General features: G+C 37.8%; 1 protein-coding gene across 6 annotated transcripts in view; it reads right to left on the bottom strand.

Annotated features, from left to right (window-relative positions):
- Wdr17 (WD repeat domain 17) overlaps positions 1 to 26,759 on the bottom strand; it is a 131,199-nt gene that overhangs the window by 53,323 nt on the left and 51,117 nt on the right. For 5 of the 6 annotated variants that reach the window (XM_008771249.4, XM_017600361.3, XM_008771250.4 and 2 more), the window contains 11 exons: positions 26,311 to 26,433; positions 24,631 to 24,815; positions 19,856 to 20,024; positions 10,920 to 11,011; positions 9,148 to 9,230; positions 7,236 to 7,322; positions 4,434 to 4,598; positions 2,464 to 2,666; positions 1,005 to 1,154; positions 788 to 918; positions 359 to 484 (listed from right to left, as the gene is read on the bottom strand). In XM_008771249.4, the coding sequence (XP_008769471.1) occupies positions 359 to 484; positions 788 to 918; positions 1,005 to 1,154; positions 2,464 to 2,666; positions 4,434 to 4,598; positions 7,236 to 7,322; positions 9,148 to 9,230; positions 10,920 to 11,011; positions 19,856 to 20,024; positions 24,631 to 24,815; positions 26,311 to 26,433 (1,514 nt within the window). The remainder of the gene's footprint in view (positions 1 to 358; positions 485 to 787; positions 919 to 1,004; positions 1,155 to 2,463; positions 2,667 to 4,433; positions 4,599 to 7,235; positions 7,323 to 9,147; positions 9,231 to 10,919; positions 11,012 to 19,855; positions 20,025 to 24,630; positions 24,816 to 26,310; positions 26,434 to 26,759) is intronic. The other variant, XM_017600359.3, reaches the window with a different exon arrangement.

The following is a 26,759-nucleotide window of genomic DNA, read 5'->3' as shown; positions in this document are numbered from 1 at the left end:
ATATATAAACTGTTGCTTTTTTATTTTTAGCTCCCAGGGCAGATTTTGTTGTTAATGAAGTATATTCTCTCAGACATGAGGTAAATAAAAGTCACAAGAGTCCATAGGCTATAATCACCTGAGGTCACAGGGTAGAGATAAAACTTTTCATGGAGTCCGAATTCAACTTGCGGACTCATGGAATTCAATCTCTATGACCCATGACCACCTCAACCTCTTCTTAAATAATTCACATTTTCAGTATAGGTCTTACTATTTTATCTTTTCAGTGTTTTTTTCAGCCCAACAGCAATTTTACCTTAATAGTTAAAAATGAAAATTTTTCTTTGAGTATACCACACAAGCGCGCTTCACTTACTGTTCTAAATTTGATGAGGTGTTTCAAATGCATCATTCCTTTGTAGTAGTTCTGAGGAAGCAAGCTGTCATCTTGCCCTTTAATAACAGCCACCAAATTCCACAAATTGTCACTGCCACCTGGAGACTGGAAGCAGGTACAGAATAACCAGAACCAATGGCACAGAAAAGAAATCCTCCCAGTATTTCATCCCTTCAGAGGTATTATGCCACACAGTTCTCTAAATTATCAAATAACAGCAAACTAAATATGCATTCTCCTTTTTTTTCTGGTTTTAGATTTGCTCTCTGATATTGTACAGATAATGTTAAAATTCATGGGCTGAGCCGGGATGGTGAGTGTGAACAGGGTACAGTGCAAAGACAGCAGTTCTGCCGACTCATGTTCGCTAATGAGACAGTGTCCACTTATAATTCCTATAATACTTACCGATAAGCATTCTGAAAACAATCTTAGTTTTTTCACCCGAGGGTTGCACGTTAGTTTTTCTACTTCTTGTTTAATGTCTTTTGATGCTTTCCCGCACAGTAGTGGAGGAGAGGCTTGTTCTATCGCGTTATCTGAGGGAAAGACACAAATCACTGAGGATGTTTACTTAGAAAATGGTATTTAAAGATAGGATCAAGTGCATGTACATATTAAATACCGGTGTTCCCGATAATTTCTTCCCAAGGTCTGTCTGCCAGAATGTTTATTTGTAAAGGGGTGATTAAAGGTATTAATGACCAGAGTCTCACTGTAGAATCTCGGGAGCAGGATGCCATCGTGAAGGGACGACTTGGATGGCAAGTTAAACCTGATGGGGAAAAAGAAGGGCTGTTTAAACAAAAGCAAACCTAGGAAACAATTTTTTTCAAACAAATTATGCACTTTTTTTTAAATTAAACTATGCCAAAATTGAAGTTAGGAAGGAATATGAGTAATGCATAAGCTCTCTCAGCCAAATTTCTACTTGTATCTCATTAATTCAAGAAGGTAATACATTGCTTACAATATGTTGTAAATACAGTTAGAAATGTATGATTATGAGAAAACAAAATTTCATTTTGTCAGGCAGTAAAATATACTGTAACTCCATTAGGGATCATGAAATCTATGAATTAGCAGATGAATAAATGAAACATATATGCACAAATATGTATATCCACATATACATAACGTGAAACCCTCAGATGTAAAAGCTAAGATTGTTTTCAGAATGCTTATCAGTAAGTATATGTGTGTGTGTGTGTGTATGTATAAATTTATGTGTACTATAGCGTTCCACCCACCAATACTCCTTACTTCTTAGACTCAGATGTATTCTTATGTAATTATTGCTTTTTATGTGTGTACATATGTGTGCGTTTGTATACACACGTAACCTACTGATCCTATTTAGTGTTGCCTGTATATACATGTGTTTAGGGCTAACCACGAGAGATTGGATGACTGACTCATATCCATCTCTGGAAATTAAAAAACTGATTCTCTTCCTTTCAGCAGTCAGACTGCCTGCAGTCCTTCACTTAGGGGTAGGGCTACACAACCTCTGCTAGAAGGAAAACAATGGAAGGAAAGCATATAGTTGTGAATGCACAGCATTAGGTCCTTTTTATCCAGGACATGCCTATGTACTCCCAGCAAGGCTTAAGAGTAATAGAAAATATAACTACAACAAGGGTAATTTGCTTTCTATCACAAGCTTAAGTGAACTAACAATTGTTATATTCAAGAAACAAACATTGCTACCAATACACCCAAATAAGATAATGGTTAGATAAGTTATATCAGCATTATTGTAAATTTTATGATCTGGAGTAAGGGAACTGACAGGATCCAACCTGCACATGTACCTGCCACAAATACATGTGCACAGAAACTCAGCTCCTGCAGAATGAGCTCCACATGCTAATGAGCCTCATCCTCTGAATAATCCCTAATGTCTCTTTGGCTATGTTATGGTGATTCTATTAGGTTTGCAAAAGATAAACACGTGTTTATTCCATTGTGGAAAAAAATATTATTTCAAAATGAAATACCATAGCTAATTACTGCGTTGCTCAAAAAAAAAAAAAAGGCATCATAACTACATCCAAATAACGAATGCATGGAAAAGAGTTTACCATACACATCTGCACCGTGATCATACACGGTGTCGAGGCAAACTCCTCCTCGGGTGTCCCACACTTTGATAGTGTAGTCCCAGCTTCCAGATATTAGTAGGTATGGGATCTCAGTGTTCCACATTAATCCCCTCACAGGCGCAGTGTGTCCATTAAGAATGCTGATGCAAGCATCTTGAGTATAGTCCCAGATTCGAACAGAGCTGAAAGACAATTTTATGTCTCAATTATAACTTATCCAAAATGTTAACATTGTCTCAATGGAACATATATATATTTTTAGCATGTTTAAAAGTATTTTTATGGAGCGGGAATATGACTCAGGGTTATTAAGAACAACAGCTTACTCTTCCGAAAGAGATGGATTCAGTTCCTAGCAACCACATGATGGCTCATAACCACTTGTACCTACCGCTCTATGTGATCTGACGCCCTCTCCTGGCCTCCTTGGGCGCCAAATGTGCTCACGGTGCCCAGATGGAAGCAGAACGCCCATGCACCCATACATGTAAAACAATACAATTTTTAAAAAGCGTTTCACATCTCATACATGCAGATTTTCTCCTTACAGCAGATATATGTTAGGGCTATCTATTCTCACGCACTTTTTCCTACTCTTACTGATAATTCATTACTGATAGGAAATATAGTGTTTCAGAAAAATTTAAATTTGTTTTTGGTCTTTTTTGTATCATTTTTATGCATTTGTTTTGGTTTTTATTTTGTTTCTAGTTTTGGTTTGAGAGATAGGAAAGAGAGAGAGTACATGAAGTTGGGAAGATAAAAAGGTAAGGAAGATATTGGAGGAGCCAGAGAAGGAAAATGATCAAAATATATTACATGAAAAATTTTAAATCAGAAGAAAATAAAATGTTTCAGAATATGTGTGTGTGTGTGTGTGTGTGAGAGAGAGAGAGAGAGAGAGAGAGAGAGAGAGAGAGAGAGAGAGAGAGGGAGAGAAATGGTTTAATATGAACTGCTACATTGGTAAAGACTAACTAGAATATTGAGGACATGTTGCTTTAAGCGTGAAAGACAGATTTGGGATGTATAAATATCTATATTTATATTATTTATTTATATATTATATATTTATATATTTATTATAAATACTATACTAATAGTGACTACCATGGGAATAATCAACTGAATTTAGTAAAGACACATGACTACATCATAAATCAGTAAAACGATGCTTTTAAAAATATATTTCAGACATTACATGATGATTCTATTTTTCATGCAGAATAAAATTTAGTATTAAAGTTTATGTGGAAAAATTGGAATAGTGTCATCAATAAAAGTATATTCAAGTTCATAGAGTAATTATACTGAAAGTCACATTTCCAATAATTTTTCCTAATTAATTGGGATTTAACCCAGAAGAGTGAAGGTGAAAATCTTCAGTTATTCAATAAAACTCTGACTTGTATTTGTGCAATGTAAAATTATTTTTGACATAACTTTAGGTTATCTTTAAATAGTGATAAACAAATTATATCAAAAATATAAACATACCATTTCAGAAACTCTTGCTAAGAGTAAAAAGTATAAAATTACTCTTGTTTCTAATATGTTTCACTTATGCCAAGATTTATAGTCAGTTTTCATGAGTACAAAATGTTTTCTACATCAAACACAAAAAAGTTATAAATTACTGTTTTATAAAATTTTTTCCGATCTTCTTTTACTTTAAAATAACTTTCTATGAACATTCTTGATAATAATGGAGAAACAACAATCTACCTTGAACAAAATAAACAAAAATAATTAAAATCAGGAATACAGTGGCAGTATAAACCAGATAGTATTTAGTCAGGCTTTAAAACTTATTTTGTCTTGCTATTAGTTGTCTAGGTGCTAAGCACTCATTTTATATCTCTCCATAAATAATTTGTTAATATTACATGTACAGTTCTGAGAAATAAGCTCATTCACTGAAGGACAGGAAGATTCGAATTCGAACATACCCATCATCAGAACCACTGCAGAGAACTCCTTCCCTCAGAGGAGACCACTTGACATGGAACACTCTGGCCGTGTGCCCGCTAAATACTTTCAAAGGCTGGTTAGAGCTGCTGGCTACATAAAAGACACGGACGTGTTTATCTTCACAGCCAGTGGCTATCATGTCTCTGAAATGCCACCAATGAGATGTTAAAATATGACCATCAAAGATTAATTACTACTAACAATTTTTAAAATATGTCACAATTCTAATTACTAGCTTGCTAGTTCAGGAAACTGATAGTCAATGTGCTTGGATGCCTTGGGAAAAGAAGGGCAAAGTTCATGTACTATACAAAAGACAACATATTTCTCCCCCTAAAAGGGCAGGCCTACTGACATGGTCCAGAATTGAGTCTAGTCTCATCTTCCGCTGCACTATAGATGGATCTCTGGCTGTTAGATAATATGTGGTGGTCCTTGGGAAATTGTCAAATGGTTTCCTCCCATCTTCCCCTCAATATCCATTTCCCTTGCATCTGATATACCTATTAGTACTCAGAGTGCATGTTGGCCTCCAGGCTCCTTCAGGTCCTATTCCAATGGAGGGTTGCACATTTCAAAGTCCACACTAGCCTTTCTCACCTCCTTCTCTATGTAAAACACCCAGACTGCTCCAGTTCACAGGCTTCCCTCCTCCTAGCCTCCTTGTAACTCATATAGTTTTACCACATCCCCACTTCCTTAGCCTTGGTCATATATAGTCTGATTCTTTTCTCTCTGCTGAGAACTGTTCCAGATGTCTCTGTATGTTCTCTCTCTGTCTCTTTGTCACTCTGTCTTTCTGTCTCTCTCAGTGTCTCTGTGTCGTTGTCCCTGTCCCCCCCTCTCTCTCCCCCCCTGTGTGTGTGTGTGTGTGTGTGTGTGTGTGTTTACTGTGTCCTTGTTCAGAGCTCATATGGTAGGCACAGACAGAAATCAGTTTGACAATACTAATCTGTAGGGCCTATAGTACTGGTAGAGCTTGGTATGGACAGATCTAGAAAGTGTTATATTAAGCCATGTAATCCAGGCTGGCTTAAATGGTCAATATGATGAGTATGAAAACTTGGAATGATATATAGTAGATATATGTGAGAAACTGGTAGACCATGAGGGAGGGAAGACAAGTTGGGGAGTCAGTAGGACAGATGTGACATGAAAGCAGGAGACTTCACCATTGGTTCTTCTATGATTTAATGATTGTCCTTTATGCTTAAAAAGAACTTCCATTTTTTATCCACAGTCCGTAGGAGAATATTCCTGGATTGGCACATAGGAATCATGTGCATAGACCTGTGCTTTCCTTTCGTCCTTTGTGCTGGAAGTAGGTGTTCTAGGGCCTCACATATGCTGAGCCTGCACCCTGCCTTTGAACCATATCTGCAGCCTGATCACAACGTAGCAAAGGTGACTGGAGGAAAGGATAATAAGGCATGTGACTTCTGAGAGGACTTTGAAAGAATTCAAAATCAACCATTAAATACCCAGGCACTGCATATTTGGAAGGGGCAGTCTTGGTTAAAGCTATTCAGAGAGAATACTAACCTCAGGGGATGAGGAATAGAGTCAGCTTGCATTGAACAAATGCTCTAAGCTGTTTAAAAAAAAAACTGCTTAGCTCTGCCCTGATATTTCCTGGTAGTGTGTGTGTACCTTCACAAGTGCTCGAATGTGTGATATGTATATGTGTGTGTGTGTGTGTGTGTGTGTGTGTGTGAGAGAGAGAGAGAGAGAGAGAGAGAGAGAGAGAGAGAGAGCGAGCGCTGTGGGGATGTGTGTATGACCCGAGTCTCTTGAAATATGATCCACCTTATGCCATGGTTGGGGATCCTTCCATTCTAATATAGCAGCGTCAGTCTGCTGAGCTTGAGTCTGCTTCTCTGCCTCACTTTTCTTATAAGTATAGCCAGTCTTAGTAGCTGACTAAATATGACAACTGTGAAATGACAGAGTGTGAAAAACAAAGCAAAACACTGAGACACTCTGCATGTCAGCTTTTGTTGTCAGTGATAGTTTTCAAGATAAGAATTTTTTTGTATATCACCTGGGTACATGCTAAAACCCTCTGTTCTCTACTGCAGCATACATACTGGGAGAAAGACAGGTTCTTTGTTTTGTATTGTTTGTTATTTGATTCAGAAAGTATGTTTTTAACATTTATTTATGTTTTTCTGCATTTAGTACAGGGAAGCATAAAGGAATTCATGTGGTTTTTGGCAACACCTAAAGAAAGCTTCATACTATACCTTATCTTTTAAATACAAACTACACAATTCTTTGAAGTTCAGTCAGTTGGAAGTCCAATTTTAGTGGAATTTTACTTGGATTTAATTTGAAATGAAAGCTGATTATTACAGGATAAGTAGTTCTCATACAAGCCTGTCTTTCAAATCCACCCACTGAACTTCTACATCTTGGGGAATTACGCAGTGCAGAGGCTATGGCACAAGCTGGGGGCGGGAGAAAGCCAATGTAGAACTGCTTAGATGCCTAGAAGAAAGTCAAAAAGGAAGGACATTTTGCTCCAGAGTTTCACATTGTATGGTTTTATTTCTTAGCAGTATGTTGTTCCCCCAGTGTATTATAAAATTATTTTGAGGGCAGCAAATCACTATTCTTCAGACTATAAATGGCCAAAACAACTGAGTAGTTATAAGGCTCCCCATTTGAGGGAAGTATCCAAGAATAGGTGAGGTCTATGGGAGTAGGTATAATTTTGTTGTTGTTTTGTTTTGTTTTTCACACTCTGAAGCATAATTATTACTGAGGAAATGAGAACTTACTTGTTGTTTTGGCTCCAATCACAGCCGAACACCGCAGCCGGGTGTTTGTACTTGTGTAGTAGTTTACCGTCAAGTGTTCGAATGATGCTAAAATTACATAAACGAGCAAAATCGTAACTGTAGGATTCAAAGGTTGATATTCGAAGATAAAAAGCCATTTCTGAAAATTGCACAGAACACTTAAAGAAAGAAAAGGTGCTTTAATCCTACCTAACTCAGAAGACAAAGAATTATACATATTTATGAGTTCAAGGACAGCCTTGCCTACAAAAAAGTACCAGAACAGCCAAGGTTACACAGAGAAACCTTGTAAAACACACACACACACACACACACACACACACACACACACACACGCACGCACTCACATGTGCATGCACAGGGAAAAACAGAGAGGAGAGAGCTATATATAAATAATTCTCTCAACTATAAGTGTTCACATAATATGAATTAGATAATTAGATAACCCATTTAGATAAAATTAACTATGGTAACTGATTCAGAAGCTATTTTGTTGGAAAGATTTTTTAATTATAAAAAAGTATAGTTTCATGTACTTTTGGAGGTGATTTAATATATATAATACATACATTCATAAAGATTTTCAGCTTGATATTTAAGTGCTTAAAATTTATTTTGCTTGCTGATTCACAAACTTTGTTCAATGTTAGGACACCAAGATCAAAACATTTTCCTGGTGTATACTCAGAAATGCATCTTAAACTTGGAGATCCTTGATAGAGGAAAGTATCCCTTATAATTAGACGACAAGAAATGAAGCAATCTCTGACAACCTATCTTATTATTGCCACAATGCAAAGGGTATTGGTTCCTTAGGAATACAAGAAGCTGTTTCAGCACATTACATGTCCCAGGACTCTTTGGAAGGTGCTTTTAAGCCATACTAAGCTTATCAAAGCTTGCTAGGTGCTTGCATACTGGTGATGGCTGATGCTGATGAATGGAACTGAATAAGGCTCTCAATGTGTGGTGTAGTTAATTATGGATTACTTAATTTAGAAAATCTTAAGCACATTGTTTAGAGTTTAGTGTATACCAAGTACAAAATGACTCCTTAAGGAGGAAGGCCACTAATGGTGTTACTTCCAAAATGAGTTTTTGTTTACCTCTGTTCTGTTTCTTCCTGTCATTATAAAAGTGGGCATGGGAAAATTGAACTTTAAACAGCCAGATCTAATGAAGAAGACATGTTTCCCCATTCTTAAGGAACAACTCTCAACAACTTCATTCCTAATGTAGGCTAGCATTAGTTTAAAATAAAGTACTTATTTCTGTCTGGGGTCTTACTTGGAAATTCACTTTTGCCTGGGACTTGTGAGAATTAAGAAAGCATGCATATTGGAAGCACAGTGAAATTAATTGACATATTCCTATTTTCAACAGCTTTTATCCTTTTATACATAGTAGAATCTGAAAATCTGGGTGTCTATTTTATATTGTCTAGTGTCTTTTAAATTTTCTGGGAAATTGAGTTTCCATAAAGCAGTTCATTCTTTTCCTTTAGTATCCTCATTTAGAAGGCAATGAGTATTCAAGGCATGGCGGTGTACCCTTGTAAATCACAAACTTGACAGATGAAAGGAGGAAGATCAGGGGTTCAAGGTAGCATTAGCTACTTAGGGAACTGAAGGCCAACCTAAGCCTTAAAAGACTCTGCCTCAAACAAAACATGAAAACTGTCAAATTGTATTTGGTCCATTTTGTATGTTGAAATGCTTCTGTGTTACATTGCTCTTCAATAATGATATGTCACGCCAAAACGGCATGTGCCTACATGGGGATTTAAATAATATTTATAATGCACAGTAGTACAAACAAAACATACAACTGAGATGATCAAATATGTCATTTCTAGAAAGGTTAACTTCACACTATCAGATATAGCACTTACCAAAAACCATCACCACTGCAGGTTGCTATTCGTTTAGAATCTTTATGACTCCAGGCAATATAGAATATCCCATTTTTTCCATGCTTAAAAAATATAAAACAGTTCACAATAAAATTATTTATTTTAAAATTTACTTATTTCTAAGAATCATTTTTATTAGTAACTTATTCTAGATGATACTAATATAGCTATGCCAATGGCAGAAATTTGAATATGTCCATGCATATACACATCATTAATTTTTATTTGTGTGTGATGGGATGTATGTATGGTCATGTGTGTGCATGTGTGTGAATACAGAGTGTACCTGCCTTGGTGTGTATGTGGAGTTCAGAGGACAACCTCAATTATCAGTCCTTGGCCCTCACATTTTTTTAAAACAAGATTTTGTTTTATTTTTCTAACTGTATCTATCACACTATGTGATCCAAACTATAGGGCTTTGATTTCTGGTCAGAATAATGGGATATGAATATCTCTGACCCTGGGTGGGTATATGATATTGTATGTAAGCTGCTCAAAAGATCCAAAGATGACTAACTCAGAGGCTTTCTGGGAAAGGACAGAGACATACTGCTACTTTGTGCCTTAGGATGTAATGTAAGTGGACCAGTTGATCATCCATACAGGAAAGTGCTCTTTAGGAATGCTATCTGTTCTAGTAACTTTAAGAAAGCCTCCTTAAATAGGTAAGTTGACACAGAAGTCCCTCTGGTCACGGTCAATTCTCATGCCACAAGAACATTTTTCTCTACAGTGCTGCCTTATAAGGGTACTTGCTTATACAAACCTACCATATCCTTATGTTTGTCACATGCTTGATATGGCTTCTTTGAACTCTTTCAACAGCAGTTACAAAGATCTCCAGGAAGCTTACGGAAGGCCATGGTGAGGGTCTAGTTACATTGTGACCTATAGGTTTGTCTTATTGTCCTATATGCCTCTCCAATAAACCTCAGAAATACTCTATAACTTCATTAAAAAATGCTGAGAATCGCTTAAACAATGGCACTTCAAAATCCACCAAATCATTCATATGGTTATTGTTAACACACATAGACATGACATTCATCTTTAAAAAACCCTCAGCATACTGTACTTTGCCTAAATATATGTCTTTTTCTCCTAATGACCACACATATACAGAGAGAGACAGAGAGAAAGAGAGAGAGAGAGAGAGAGAGAGAGAGAGAGAGAGAGAGAGAGAGAGAGACATATACTTCAATTTGCCTCAACATATGTGAGAAGAGATACCTCAGTGTGGTGCTTTGTTTCTTGATCCTACTAATAGGCTAGCTGTACAGCCTTGTCATGCATTTAAAAGGAGATCAATGTGACTGTGGAATCTAACCTCTTCATTTCATAGGTGAAAAAATTGGTTTAAGACAATAATGAAAAAAAAAGACAATAATGAATCTATACAATGAGATATTGTTAACAGAACAAAATATTGTAGTAGAGCTATGATTTTAGTCAGGCCCTTGCTACCATGAGTCATTGCCATGTTGACACACCTTGGTTCCTATGTCTGAAACAAAATAAGCACAATTCAGTGAAGGTTAGAGCTACACTAATGTTAATGAGGCTGTTAATCCTCCCACCTAGAAGAAGGGAGTAAGTCACTATTCATCCCTGCCTTAGATGCCTGTGTCTTGAAGGTTGTAGTTCTTTCTAATTGAGAAAATATACATGCCAGTGCATTGTTGAGATGAAACAGTTAAATGATATACAGTAAGATATTCTGCTACTCAACAGTAGTAAATTAATCTTACCTCATTAAATCGCTGTATCATTTTGCCCTTTTGAATATCCCAAATAAAAGCGCCATTTCTGGAAGTTGCACCAGCGATGCAATTTAAATCACCTTAAAACAAAATTTGTTGAAGATTTTACATATGATATGCTAAATTTTAAATGATTAATTTTTAAAAAGTGAATATTTAAATCATGTTACTATAAAGGTACCTTAAATATGTTTTTGGTAGTATTTATTTGACGATGATTTTTTTCTCCATCTTTATCAAATTGAGTATTTCTTGGTTACATTTCAATTGTTATTTCCTTTTCCAGTTTCCAGGCCAACATCCCCCTAACCCCTCACCTTCTATATGGGTTTCCCCTCCCCATCCTCCCCCCATTACCGCCCTCCCCTCAACAAGCACTTTAACTGGGGGTTCAACCTTGGCAGGAGCAAAGGCTTCCCCTTCCACTGGTACTCTTACTAGGCTATTCATTGCTACCTATGCAGTTGGAGCTCAGGGTCAATCCATGTATAGTCTTTGGGTAGTGGCTTAGTCCCTAAAAGCTCTGGTTGCTTGGCATTGTTGTTCATATGGGGTCTCAAGCCCCTTCAAGCTCTTCCAGTCCTTTCTCTGATTCCTTCAATGGGGGTCCCATTCTCAGGTCAGTGGTTTGCTGCTGGCATTCACCTAAGTATTTGCTGTATTCTAGCTGTGTCTCTCAGGAGAGATCGATATCTGGTTCCTGTCGGCCTGCACTTTTTTGCTTCATCCATCTTATCTAATTGGGTGGCTGTATGTGTATATGCCACATGTGGGGCAGGCCCTAAATGGGTGTACCTTCTGCCTCTGTTCTAAACTTTGCCTCCCTATTCCCTGCCAAGGGTATTCTTGTTCCCGTTCTAAAGAAGAAGTGAAGCATTTGCATTTTGGTCATCCTTCTTGAGTTTCAGGTGTTCTGTGCATCTAGGGTAATTCAAGCATTTAAGCTGATAGCCACTTATCAATGAGTGCGTACCATGTGTGTTTTTCTATGATGGGTTATGTCACTCAGGATGACATTTTCCTGCTCCACCCATTTGCCTATGAATTTCATAAAGTCATTGTTTTTGATAGCTGAGTAATATTCCATTGTGTAGATGTACCACATTTTCTGTATCCATTGCTCTGTTGAAGGGCATCTGGGTTCTTTCCAGCTTCTGGCTATTATAAGGCTGCTATGAACATAGTGGAGCATGTGTCTTTGTTATATGTTGGGGCATCTTTTGGGTATATGCCCAAGAGAGGTATAGCTGGGTCCTCATGTAGTTCAATGTCCAATTTTCTGAGGAACCTTCAGACTGATTTCCAGAATGGTTGTACCAGTCTGCAATCCCACCAAAAATGGTGGAGTGTTCCTCTTTCTCCACATCCTCTCCAGCATTTGCTGTCACCTGAGGTTTTGATCTTAGCCATTCTCACTGGTGTGAGGTGGAATCTCATGGTTGTTTCGATTTCCATTTCCCTTATGACTAAAGATGTTGAACATTTTTTTTAATTTAATTTTTTTTTATTAACTTGAGTATTTCTTATTTACATTTTGGTTGTTATTCCCTTTCCCGGTTTCCGGGCAAACATCCCCCTAATCCCTCCCCCTCCCCTTCTTTATGTGTGTTCCCCTCCCCAACCTCCCCCCATTGCCGCCCTCTCCCCAACAATCACATTCACTGGGGGTTCAGTCTTAGCAGGACCAAGGGCTTCCCCTTCCACTGGTGATCTTACTAGGATATTCATTGCTACCTATGAGGTCAGAGTCCAGGGTCAGTCCATGTATAGTCTTTAGTTAGTGGCTTAGTCCCTGGAAGCTCTGGTTGCTTGGCATTTTTGTTCATAAGGGGTCTTGAGCCCCTTCAAGCTCTTCCAGTTCTTTCTCTGATTCCTTCAACGGGGGTACTATGCTCAGTTCAGTGGTTTGCTGCTGGCATTCAGCTCTGTATTTGCTGTATTCTGGCTGTGTCTCTCAGGAGAGATCTACATCTGGCTCCTGTCGACCTGCACTTCTTTGCTTCATCCATCTTGTCTAATTGGGTGGCTGTATATGTATGGGCCACATGTGGGGCAGGGTCTGAATGGGTGTTCCTTCTGTCTCTGTTTTAATCTTTGCCTCTCTATTCCCTGCCAAGGGTATTCTTGTTCCCCCTTTTAAAGAAGGATGAAGCATTCACATTTTGATCATCCGTCTTGAGTTTCATGTGTTCTACGCATCTAGGGTAATTCAAGCATTTAAGCTGATAGCCACTTATCAATGAGTGCATACCATGTATGTCTTTCTGTGATTGGGTTAGCTCACTCAGGATGATATTTTCCAGTTCCAACCATTTGCCTACGAATTTCATAAACTCGTTGTTTTTGATAGCTGAGTAATATTCCATTGTGTAGATGTACCACATTTTCTGTATCCATTCCTCTGTTGAAGGGCATCTGGGTTCTTTCCAGTTTCTGGCTATTATAAATAAGGCTGCGATGAACATAGTGGAGCACGTGTCTCTTTTATATGTTGAGGCATCTTTTGGGTATATGCCCAAGAGAGGTATAGCTGGATCCTCAGGCAGTTCAATGTCCAATTTTCTGAGAAACCTCCAGACTGATTTCCAGAATGGTTTTACCAGTCTGCAATCCCACGAACAATGGAGGAGTGTTCCTCTTTCTCCACATCCTGGCCAGCATCTGCTGTCACCTGAGTTTTTGATCTTAGCCATTCTCACTGGTGTGAGGTGAAATCTCAGGGTTGTTTTGATTTGCATTTCCCTTATGACTAAAGATGTTGAACATTTCTTTAGGTGTTTCTCGGCCATTCGGCATTCCTCAGCTGTGAATTCTTTGTTTAGCTCTGAACCCCATTTTTTAATAGGGTTATTTGTTTCCCTGCGGTCTAACTTCTTGAGTTCTTTGTATATTTTGGATATAAGGCCTCTATCTGTTGTAGGATTGGTAAAGATCTTTTCCCAATCTGTTGGTTGCCGTTTTGTCCTAACCACAGTGTCCTTTGCCTTACAGAAGCTTTGCAGTTTTATGAGATCCCATTTGTCGATTCTTGATCTTAGAGCATAAGCCATTGGTGTTTTGTTCAGGAAATTTTTTCCAGTGCCCATGTGTTCCAGATGCTTCCCTAGTTTTTCTTCTATTAGTTTGAGTGTGTCTGGTTTGATGTGGAGGTCCTTGATTCACTTGGACTTAAGCTTTGTACAGGGTGATAAGCATGGATCGATCTGCATTCTTCTACATGTTGCCCTCCAGTTGAACCAGCACCATTTGCTGAAAATGCTATCTTTTTTCCATTGGATGGTTTTGGCTCCTTTGTCAAAAATCAAGTGACCATAGGTGTGTGGGTTCATTTCTGGGTCTTCAATTCTATTCCATTGGTCTATCTGTCTGTCTCTGTACCAATACCATGCAGTTTTTATCACTATTGCTCTGTAATACTGCTTGAGTTCAGGGATAGTGATTCCCCCTGAAGTCCTTTTATTGTTGAGGATAGCTTTAGCTATCCTGGGTTTTTTGTTATTCCAGATGAATTTGCAAATTGTTCTGTCTAACTCTTTGAAGAATTGGATTGGTATTTTGATGGGGATTGCATTGAATCTGTAGATTGCTTTTGGTAAAATGGCCATTTTTACTATATTAATCCTGCCAATCCATGAGCATGGGAGATCTTTCCATCTTCTGAGGTCTTCTTCAATTTCTTTCCTCAGTGTCTTGAAGTTCTTATTGTACAGATCTTTTACTTGCTTGGTTAAAGTCACACCGAGGTACTTTATATTATTTGGGTCTATTATGAAGGGTGTCGTTTCCCTAATTTCTTTCTCGGCTTGTTTCTCTTTTGTATAGAGGAAGGCAACTGATTTATTTGAGTTAATTTTATACCCAGCCACTTTGCTGAAGTTGTTTATCAGCTTTAGTAGTTCTCTGGTGGAACTTTTGGGATCACTTAAATATACTATCATGTCATCTGCAAATAGTGATATTTTGACCTCTTCTTTTCCGATCTGTATCCCCTTGATCTCCTTTTGTTGTCTGATTGCTCTGGCTAGAACTTCAAGAACTATATTGAATAAGTAGGGAGAGAGTGGGCAGCCTTGTCTAGTCCCTGATTTTAGTGGGATTGCTTCAAGTTTCTCTCCATTTAGTTTAATGTTAGCAACTGGTTTGCTGTATATGGCTTTACTATGTTTAGGTATGGGCCTTGAATTCCTATTCTTTCCAGGACTTTTATCATGAAGGGGTGTTGAATTTTGTCAAATGCTTTCTCAGCATCTAATGAAATGATCATGTGGTTCTGTTCTTTCAGTTTGTTTATATAATGGATCACGTTGATGGTTTTCCGTATATTAAACCATCCCTGCATGCCTGGGATGAAGCCTACTTGATCATGGTGGATGATTGTTTTGATGTGCTCTTGAATTCGGTTTGCCAGAATTTTATTGAGTATTTTTGCGTCGATATTCATAAGGGAAATTGGTCTGAAGTTCTCTTTCTTTGTTGTGTCTTTGTGTGGTTTAGGTATAAGAGTAATTGTGGCTTTGTAGAAGGAATTCGGTAGGGCTCCATCTGTTTCAATTTTGTGGAACAGTTTGGATAATATTGGTATGAGGTCTTCTATGAAGGTTTGATAGAATTCTGCACTAAACCCGTCTGGACCTGGGCTCTTTTTGGTTGGGAGACCTTTAATGACTGCTTCTATTTCCTTAGGAGTTATGGGGTTGTTTAACTGGTTTATGTGTTCCTGATTTAACTTCGATACCTGGTATCTGTCTAGGAAATTGTCCATTTCCTGCAGATTTTCAAGTTTTGTTGAATATAGGTTTTTATAGTAAGATCTGATGATTTTTTGAATTTCCACTGAATCTGTAGTTATGTCTCCCTTTTCATTTCTGATTTTGTTAATTTGGACGCACTCTCTGTGTCCTCTCGTTAGTCTGGCTAAGGGTTTATCTATCTTGTTGATTTTCTCAAAGAACCAACTTTTGGTTCTGTTGATTCTTTCTATGGTCCTTTTTGTTTCTACTTGGTTGATTTCAGCTCTGAGTTTGATTATTTCCTGCCTTCTACTCCTCCTGGGTGTATTTGCTTCTTTTTGTTCTAGAGCTTTTAGGTGTGCTGTCAAGCTGCTGACATATGCTCTTTCCTGTTTCTTTCTGCAGGCACTCAGCGCTATGAGTTTTCCTCTTAGCACAGCTTTCATTGTGTCCCATAAGTTTGAGTATGTTGTATCTTCATTTTCATTAAATTCTAAAAAGTTTTTAATTTCTTTCTTTATTTCTTCCTTGACCAGGTTATCATTGAGTAGATCATTGTTCAATTTCCACGTATATGTGGGCATTCTTCCCTTATTGTTATTGAAGACCAGTTTTAGGCCGTGGTGGTCCGATAGCACGCATGGGATTATTTCTATCTTTCTGTACCTGTTGAGGCCCGTTTTTTGACCAATTATATGGTCAATTTTGGAGAAAGTACCATGAGGAGCTGAGAAGAAGGTATATCCTTTTGCTTTAGGATAGAATGTTCTATAAATATCCGTTAAGTCCATTTGGCTCATGACTTCTCTTAGTCTGTCGACATCACTGTTTAATTTCTGTTTCCATGATCTGTCCATTGATGAGAGTGGGGTGTTGAAATCTCCCACTATTATTGTGTGAGGTGCAATGTGTGTTTTGAGCTTTAGTAAGGTTTCTTTTACGTATGTAGGTGCCCTTGTATTTGGGGCATAGATATTTAGGATTGAGAGTTCATCTTGGTGGATTTTTCCTTTGATGAATATGAAGTGTCCTTCCTTATCTTTTTTGATGACTTTTAGTTGGAAATTGATTTTATTTGATATTAGAATGGCTACTCCAGCTTGCTTCTTCTGACCATTTGCTTGGAAAGTTGTTTTCTAGCCTTTCACTCTGAGGTAGTGTCTGTCTTTGTCTTTGAGGTGTGTTTCCTGTAGGCAGCAGAATGCAGGGTCCTCGTTGCGTATCCAGTTTGTTAATCTATGTCTTTTTATTGGGGAGTTGAGGCCATTGATATTGAGAGATATTAAGGAATAGTGATTATTGTTTCCCTTTATATTCATATTTGGATGTGAGGTTATGTTTGTGTGCTTTCATTCTCTTTGTTTTGTTGCCAAGACGATTAGTTTCTTGCTTCTTCTAGGGTATAGCTTGCCTCCTTATGTTGGGCTTTACCATTTATTATCCTTTGTAGTGCTGGATTTGTAGAAAGATATTGTGTAAATTTGGTTTTGTCATGGAATATCTTGGTTTCTCCATCAATGTTAATTGAGAGTTTTGCAGGATACAGTAACCTGGGCTGGCATTTGTGTTCTCTTAGGGTCTGTATGACATCAGTCCAGGATCTTCTGGCCTTCATAGTTTCTGGCGAGAAGTCTGGTGTGATTCTGATAGGTCTCCCTTTATATGTTACTTGACCTTTTTCCCTTACTGCTTTTAATATTCTTTCTTTATTTTGTGCGTTTGGTGTTTTGACAATTATGTGACGGGAGGTGTTTCTTTTCTGGTCCAATCTATTTGGAGTTCTGTAGGCTTCTTGTATGTCTATGGGTATCTCTTTTTTTAGGTTAGGGAAGTTTTCTTCTATGATTTTGTTGAAGATATTTACTGGTCCTTTGAGCTGGGAGTCTTCACTCTCTTCTATACCTATTATCCTTAGGTTTGATCTTCTCATTGAGTCCTGGATTTCCTGTATGTTTTGGACCAGTAGCTTTTTCCGCTTTACATTATCTTTGACAGTTGAGTCAATGATTTCTATGGAATCTTCTGCTCCTGAGATTCTCTCTTCCATCTCTTGTATTCTGTTGGTGAAGCTTGTATCTACAGCTCCTTGTCTCTTCTTTTGGTTTTCTATATCCAGGGTTGTTTCCATGTGTTCTTTCTTGATTGCTTCTATTTCCATTTTTAAATCCTTCAACTGTTTGATTGTGTTTTCCTGGAATTCTTTCAGGGATTTTTGTGATTCCTCTCTGTATGCTTCTACTTGTTTATTTATGTTTTCCTGCATTTCTCTAAGGGAGTTCTTCACGTCTTTCTTGAAGTCCTCCAGCATCATGATCAAATAGGATTTTAAATCTAGATCTTGCTTTTCTGGTGTGTTTGGATATTCCATATTTGCTTTGGTGGTATAATTGGGCTCCGATGATGCCATGTAGACTTGGTTTCTGCTCCTTGGTTTCCTTTGCTTGCCTCTCACCATCAGGTTTTCTCTGGTGTTACTTTGTTCTGCTATTTCTGACATTGGCTAGAGCGTCCTATAGGCCTGTGTGCTGTAGACCTGCTGTCCTGTTTTCTTTCAGCCAGTTATGGGAACAGAGTGTTTTGCTTTCAGGCCTGTAGTCGTTCCTATCTACTGGTCTTCAGCTGTTCCTGTGGGCCTGTGTCCTGAGTCTACCAGGCAGGTCGCTTGGAGTAGAAAAGTTTGTCTTACCTGTGGTTCCGCGGCTCAAGTTGCTCGTGGGGTCTGCTTGTGAGCTTTTGGTGAGGATGGCAACCAGGAAGGCCTGCACCTTCTTTTCCTGGAGCCCCCGTGCACTGGGGTCCCAGATGGCGTTAGGTGTTTTCCTCTGGAGTCAGAAATGTGGGCAGAGTGTAGTCTCTTCTGGCTTCCCAGGCATGTCTGCCCCTCTGAAGGTTTAGCTCTCCCTCCCATATGATTTGGGTGCAGAGAACTCTTGACTGTGTCCCTTCAGGTCTGGGCAGAGTCCGGACTGCAAGGGACCTGCTGCTCCAGTGCCCCTATCTTCTGGTTCCTAGAGGCTGTATACAGTTTCCTCTTGGGCCAGGGATGTGGGCAGGGGTGGGCAGTATTGGTGGTCTCTCCCACCCTGCAGTCTCAGGAGTGCCCACTGGTCCGGGCAGTGAGTTCTCTCCTATATGTACTAAACATGATTCTTTTTAAAATGTGACTTTTGGAAAGTTAAGACTTAAAATTTATTTAATAATGTTAATTAATTCTTTAATTTTTTTTAACCTATGTGGGAAAGGGCATGTGCGTGCCTTTGGAACTTAGAGGAAGATTTGCAGAAATTGGTTCTTCCAGTCTGCCATGCAGGTACCAGGTGATTAAACCAGGTCACTGGGTGTGGCAATAAGCACTGTTACCCACAAACCATTTCACTCCATTATAGCCCCAGAAGTGATAATATTTATAGTTGAAATTTTCAAAAGCATAATTATATAATTGTGTCAATACAAGAGAACAGTGCAATGAATGTATTTTCTATATAACTTTAATGATTTATGGTAAGTTTATTTAGTTTATAGCCCATACTGAATTTCTTTGAACAAATCTCTAATAAGATTTTCATATCAATAAAGAATTCAGTATAGAAGTTTAAAAGACAGGGATGGCTCTGTTATCAAGCCAGCCATCTACTATAGTCAAAATCCCCCCAAATTATCACTAGCTTCTAAGTATTACATGAATATCTAATGTGCTAATGTTCATATTTCCTTACCATCTAGTGATATTTAGGGATTAGAAAAATATTTTTGTAAGCTAGTCAAATAAAAAAATTCAGTTGAAAACATTTCATTTTTGGAAAATTTTAAAAAACAAAACTATTACTAGGTAGTTTTTATTTTCACAAATTTAAATCACAAAAAATGTCAGGAAAAAATTTTTTATCATGTAAAATCTATTAATTTTTAGAGGCATAACTATACAAATATAGTCAAAATTCAATAACATTCAAATTATCTAGATTTACGGTAAGTTTTCTATATGGCTGTCACTTGCCCAGAAATCATAGTTCTTGTGCCCATGAGTTATGCTAAAACTTTAATCCTCAAAGCAGCTGAGCTGGCCAAATGTTGCCAGTAATTTGTTTCTACTACCATTTGAAACAAGAATAATCCTTGTGGAAGAAGATAACTTTGAATAAAATGTAGGAAAGCATTGATTTCATGCTGGGTTTGAATAAAAGAAAATCTTACCTGGAGCCCATGAAAGAGCAAAAATTACCCCTTCGTTCCCTGGAGAAGTATACACTGCAGTTAATGTGTTTATATCCCACACTTTTATAGTGCCATCAAATGAAGCTGTTGCTAAAAGATTCGGATCATCAGGTTTGAATTTGCAGTCAAATATAGTTTCCACGTGTCCCTAGGATCCATGATTTTTAAAAAAATCGCATTAGGAAAGAAACCCTTACTAATAAATCATAATACATAATAAAATTTATACAAGTTCTAGTTTGAACTATTAGTGCAAAAGTACACAATTTGTACTCATGACTCTGAATGAGTGTTGTTATTGTATCATTGCTTGTGTATCCTGCATTGAAAAAGCTTAGGGCCAAGTGTTCTGAATTTCAGATTCCTTTTAGACTTTCAAATGTTTCTATATGAAACATAGTTGAGACTTGTGTGATATGGGTGCTGGGACCCAAACTCAGTTCACCCTCTTAACTGTTAAGTCATCTCTGGAGCCCTCTTTTGCTATTTGTTTTGTTTTGTTTTATTTGCTTGTTAGTCTTAAGTACCAGAAAGTAGGTCAATAATCTATGAAGAATTAACTCTAAATAATTATTTTATTTTATTCCAGCAGTTTAAGTGAAGACAGGGATAAAATTTAAACTAACAGTCAACTAATCAAATATTTGTTTTTATAGAGAGGTGTAATTTGACAGCAGAAATGGGCAAAATTGGGTATAGTTCCATTATCCATGAATGCCTTCCTAAGAGCCTATGCTTTAAAACATGAAATTCCTGTTCCTAATATAGGGTTGTAAATGTAACTTTTACTCTCCTGTTCTATTGTCCTCTCCAAGGATTACTGCCTCTGGCTGGTAACCTAGGCTTAGTCCTAGAAGCTTCTAACCTCCTTATAATTGAATCCAGGCCTAAAATGTTTTCAGCCTCTGAGTCTTACTCTTGAATAAACTCACCCTTTCTAGTTCCTTCTGATCTCTGGCTGGCTGATTTTTATCTCTGGCTCAAACTCTCCAGACTGACAGATTCAATCTGGCGTCTCTCAGTTTTTCCTGAACTGCTCTACTTGTCCTCAAACTAACTCTAGCAATCTGTTGTGACATTCTAGCTCCTCATTCTCTGGCTCATTCTGTTTTCACCTGTGTTTAGCTTGCTTTCTCTCTGCATTCTGTCTCTGTTCAACTGTCCCAGTAAAACTGCCTCTTTTTGTTTTCTTCTCTCTCTGCTGCTCTCTCTAAAGTAGCCTATTCTTCCTCCCTCTTCTCATGAGAATTGGGCATACGCTATTGTGTCAAATCTCTGATTTGTCACTTTGTCTGCCACTAAATTAGACGTTGCTTTCAAACATTATTGCCCACTTCTATGAACAAACTTTACCTTCATTGTTTGGGATTAAAGACATCTACTAAGGATGTGTCTGTTTCCCAGCCAGAGAGGTTAGAGTTGTATGCTAAGGCTTGCTTCAAAAGCTGTGTGATCAAATATCCTGCAACGTAGGGCCATTTATAATCCACTAATAAGACTGTAAAGTAGGAATACAGATAAATGTGAACACACACTTGCTAACTGTCACTTAACTATATTGGTTTTGGAATATGTACTAGCATTCACAGGTTTTATGTTTTTGTTTTGTTTTTGTTTGTTTTGTAAATTTTCACAACCTTTTAAAAACAATAAAACCTCTCCTTTAGGTAAAGGTGGAAAAGTCTCAAGACTTTGAATGTGGAAAGAAGAGACCAACAATCTCTGGATCAACTTGCTATAGTCATTCAAGGTAGTCATTTACAGTGATGAGGATATAATAAGGTAATAATTTCTATAATTTAAAATATTTAAAAAAATTAAATATATTAAAATTTAAAATATATTAAATTTTTGTTTCTGCTGTGTGTGCTTTCAAATTTTAGCTTGGGAAATCTGAAAACTCCCATAGCAAAATCAAATATTTCTTGTGTTCTCTTTGTGCCCAAAGAAAAAGACACATGAAAGAAAAAAAAATGTAGAATTTGCCTTAATTTTAAAGCCTTGTTTTAAATGTTTCGATGTCCACTGAGGCAGCCATCAGAAGCCAGCCTTCCAAATGCTAAGTGCTGCCCTAGCAATACCTCATCTACAGGTCAACCCTAGGTATTATTCAGAAGTGGTAGAAACTTTAGGAGGTAAAAGTCTCGTGAACAGAAGTAAGTCTTGGAGCCCCTGTTCTAAAAGGGCGTGTCTCTGAGCTTCCTCCCCTTTATCTCTGCTTCCGGGCTCCAGGAGAAGAGAGCACCCCTCCACCACCTGTTTTCCTGTCTTGGTGCCTCTGTCTCACCACAACCCCATATCGATGGAGCCAGATGACTATCAACTTGAGTATCTGAAACCCTGAACCTAAACGACGACTTTTCTTGGGAATTTTACTATGTCAATGACTAATGAAGAAATTTGGTGCCAGAAGTAGGTCATGGAAGTGTTGACTCATTTCAAAGGAAAGGCTGAGAGTTAAAGTATGTGGCAAGGTTGGGATTCCTATGAGTAGCCTCTGGGATGATGACACTGAAGCAAGGAGTGTGAATTCTAAGCTGCAGTGCTGATTCTGACAAAGGGGAGATGACAGGAAAATGACTTTACTGCTACAGAAGCTGCAGGCAGGAAAAAAGCCAACCAGCTGAAGAGAGAGGTCACAAGGGCTGAGCCAGTAGTGCAATGGAGAAGAAACAGCTAAGGTCTTCAGGGACCACATTACATCACCAAAAGCTCCAACTGGCTAACACGCTGTGTTTCGGTCTCGCTTTGGTTCCATCTCTCCTTTCGGTGCTCCCATTTCACCACTTCATAAAAGAAATTTTATTCTGTGACTCTTTCACCATTATATGTTGGAAGTGTGTAATTTATTTACTGATTTTATAGAAAATGAAAAGTAAGAGCTATTTTGAGTCTCAGAACAGGCTTTGATCTGAAATTTTGAGACGCTAGAGGTACCTGGAGGCAAACTAAATGTATTTTTGCTTTATGAACTGGAAATGAGCTTTGGAGGACCAGGTGTGAAACATCGTTGTAAATAAAATATCCCCTAAAGGACATATGTTCCTGATAAAGCAGTATTTAGAGGAGATGCTTTAGGAAGGTCACTAAACCATGTGAGCTCAAACCCCAGCAGTGAAGTAATCCAACTACGTATTCACAGGTATTCATACAAGACTTGGTGGAAATGAAAGGGGTGGGAACTAGTCGGGAGAAATGGACCTTTGAAGCAATGGTCTTTTGGGCTATATCTTAACTACACCCAAGCCTGCTTTCACTCCCTCCCCTCCCCACCGTCCCTCTCCTCCCCTCAGGCTTCCCCTGTGAGCATCCATACTGTCAACAACTTTAAACTACCACAAGTTCCTGCTGTGATGTTCTGCCTCACTGCAGACCCAGAGGCAATGGAGCCAGGTGGTCCTGAGCTGAAATCTCTGATACCAGGAGTCAAAAGAAATCTTTCTCTGTTGAGCCCTCTCAGGTGCTTTGCCACAGAAATAGAAAACGAGTTCTTTTATTAAAGTGAGATCACAGGGGAGCGATGGCCACTTAAACATGTTAAATGTATGCCTTAATATAATTCAAGTTGTGGGAAATTTAGGACGTTCCTAAGCTCTAAGGAAGAATAAAGAGGTGATCTTATCAAGTAGTAATTCCAATGCTAACATGCCCTCATTTACTCAAGACAGCAAGCCTTGCTCAAGGTACTGTACTGCACAGTCAGGACACGGTACAGAATTAGAATGAGGCCAAAATGTGAAAGCATAACCGGGTTGCTTATGCTGAGACTTGCCCCAACCCCCAACACACTGTAGCCATTTTGTCCCATACCCGCCAGCTATTTCATGTTGTTGCTGTAATATGCCAGCTGGTCACTGACACAGGAAAAAACTTGACTCAGAGCAGGGTCATGCTAATCGCATTCCCTGTTATGTTCTGTATGAGGTCTGTTATTCTTAAGAAAGTGCCACAAAGCTTTATATAGGACCCATCACATTAAAGGTCAATATGAAATATTATGTCTAAAATGTTGAGTTAGATTAGACCACCAGGCAGCACTTCCTTTACCTGTGTATGAGCTCACTGTGGATTTTGTGGGGTTTTTAATCCTTTATAAATTGAAAGATGAAAAATCCTTTATAAGAGAAAGATGTTTGGGGTCATAACCTAAGATAATTCTAGGAGCTATGTTCCTAATTGATTAGTATTAGGGCCTGTGTTCAATTAACCATCCCTGTCTAAGATCAGTGCTTGTCTGGCTTGTTGGCCACTAATGGACCCCAACACTTATGTCTTAAATAGGAGTTTAATAATCATCAGAGTCAATTCCTAGAATTATAGAACTATAACAATGTTTCAACATAAATACCTAAAAACATCTTAACCTAATTTGTCTTAAAGGACAAATGAAATTAATCCCTAGATACGAAATGACTGGCAGAGGTTTTGTCAAACCTTATTGGAAAAAAAAACACTCGGATCAGTTTTCTTCCAATGGCACACAGCTGTCTAACAGTTTTCTTCTGTGGGATTAAACTAGGGATTAAACTGGAACTCAAATGTAAGACAAACCCTATACCATAGAGTCACATTTCCTGCTTCTGTTACTGTGGTTATTACTCTGTTATTTTTCTAAAATGTTTTAACAACAAAAAGGTGAGTATATTATTACTTAAAATAATGTTTAGCAATATTAGTGCATAGATATAAGTCAATATCACAAGTTTACATAAATTAAGTGCAGTGTACTACAGAGGAATAACCAGAGGACCTACCAGTTCTCTGAGGAAATCCCACTTCTTGGCTCCCATGTCATAAAGTCCAACTCCACCATCCAGGAAACAGCACACGACATGACCAGGGGGAAGAGAAAATGCTTGATTCCGTGTCAAACTCGGGGGTGGGACTGCTTCACTTGTTGAAGACATATAGTGATTTTTGTTTGAAGACTGGACTGAAACTAAAACATAAGCAATCACTTTTCTTTAGAATAAAATCACAGGACTTAACATGTATTTCAACTTTCTGTTTTGTTCTATATTCATAATCTGTATTAATGAGCACAATTTCTACTTCTACAGAAGTACCAAAAATGTGGGAAAATAAGCATAAAGAAGTATATACTAGTATAAACCAATGTGGCTGAATATTAGGCAGGAATTATAGTATTGGGGTACACTGTGTGAAATTGTGTCTCCATCCTTCCTCACCTACCTAAGGGAGGGAGAAAGGAACCCTGGGAAGGTGAAGGAGGAGGAAGAGGAGGAAGGGGAAGAGGAAGAGGAAGAGGAGGAGGAGATATAGGTGGAGGGGAGAGGAGGAGGAGGAAACAGGAGGAGGAGGGGTAGGGTGAGGTATTGGAGGAGAGGATTTTGCCAGGAGATGTGGTAGGAGATGGATGTGATCACAGACCTAGAAGGCATAGATAGCCATGTATCTGGATGGGGCTAGGTGATTGGGTTAACTTAGAGGAGCTAGTTGAGTGTCTGCCCAGCTAAGACTTGGCTTTGGAATGTTAAAAGGTCTCTATGTGGCTATTTGGAGAAAAGCTGGTTAAAGAATAATGACCACTAAATTAATTTCCAGCAGTAATTAATATATGTAAATTTTAATAATAATTTAGCCTACATTATAGCCCTTTATGAATATGCAGTTTGTTATTACTTTATAAATTAAAATACAAATTGAATAACAATTGTTAAAAGAAGAGGGGGTCTATGAATTTACAGGGGTCAGACATCCCAAGAGAAGAAGAAATTAATTCTATTTTAATTGGAGAAAAATGTTCCTCAGTCTACAATTTTTGCAGTCACAAACTACCAGCTAATCACGTGTTCATGATAGACTTAACAGAAAGTCAATTTACTCTTCCTTATTTTTAATAAAAAAAATCTAATTAAAAAACTTTTCCCAAACTTTCAGTTTTTATTTAGAACATTTACTATTTATCCTACATTAGAAAAATCAACAGATCATCAGAAAACAATATAAAAAATGAAGACAGTAGAGAGGCCTCAAAATTCTATAAATTCATTGGCAATCAATAGTCAAAAAGGAAATCTGGAGTTATGTCTTATTATTTGAACATCCAGGCCTTTTGAACTTTCTTTGCTGTAAACTGTGTATGCTGTAAATGAGGCATGCTAGAGACATAAATTATACCTGTCAGGCCAATTTTATTTAAGTCCATTACTCCTACAAATTCTCATTAATATCATTGTTTCATCTTCACAGCAATAATTTAAGATTTTTTGAATAATATTATTTAATGTCATTTGCTCTAATTAGTTTTATATTAGTAATACTAGTTATTCTGTGGTTTTATGGCTCATCCAGTATGTATATTATTAAGACTATCAGTGGGTAAAACATGTAATATATTTATGTTGTAGTATCACTTTATTTGCAGAAAACATGATACTGGGAAGTATTAAAACTTTTATATTTTTACTTACATTTTCTCTTTGGAGGAGAATTAACGACATGTAAGCAGTGGAATCCCGCTTTCTTTAACTTAAAACTATCGATAGGTGTTGTTCTTGAAACATTCCAAATGCGTAAAACACCCACTTGAGAATCTAATCAGATCATCAGAAATGCACATGTCAACACATTTTGTCTGACACAAAAAACATCCAGTAATAAAAGGAACAACAAAGACATCCAGAGACAGGTGGTGATATCATTTAAATATTAATGACACAATCAAAGAAATGGCTGATATCTTGCTCCAGTTTTAAATTTGGGGCATGTTTAGTTTTTATTCCATTACACTCTGTCATGGGTTAGAAACTGCCTTCCCTAGAAGCCTTCCACTGGGACGGTCACTGTAACAGCATGATTACATTTTCCATTGGCAGCACACATTCTGGGAAGTGGTCAGGCAAAGAAAGCTGTCCACTTC

This window comes from Rattus norvegicus, chromosome 16 (assembly GCF_036323735.1).
Source record: "Rattus norvegicus strain BN/NHsdMcwi chromosome 16, GRCr8, whole genome shotgun sequence".
NCBI lineage: Eukaryota > Metazoa > Chordata > Mammalia > Rodentia > Muridae > Rattus > Rattus norvegicus.
This window is presented reverse-complemented; position numbering and strand designations above follow the sequence as displayed.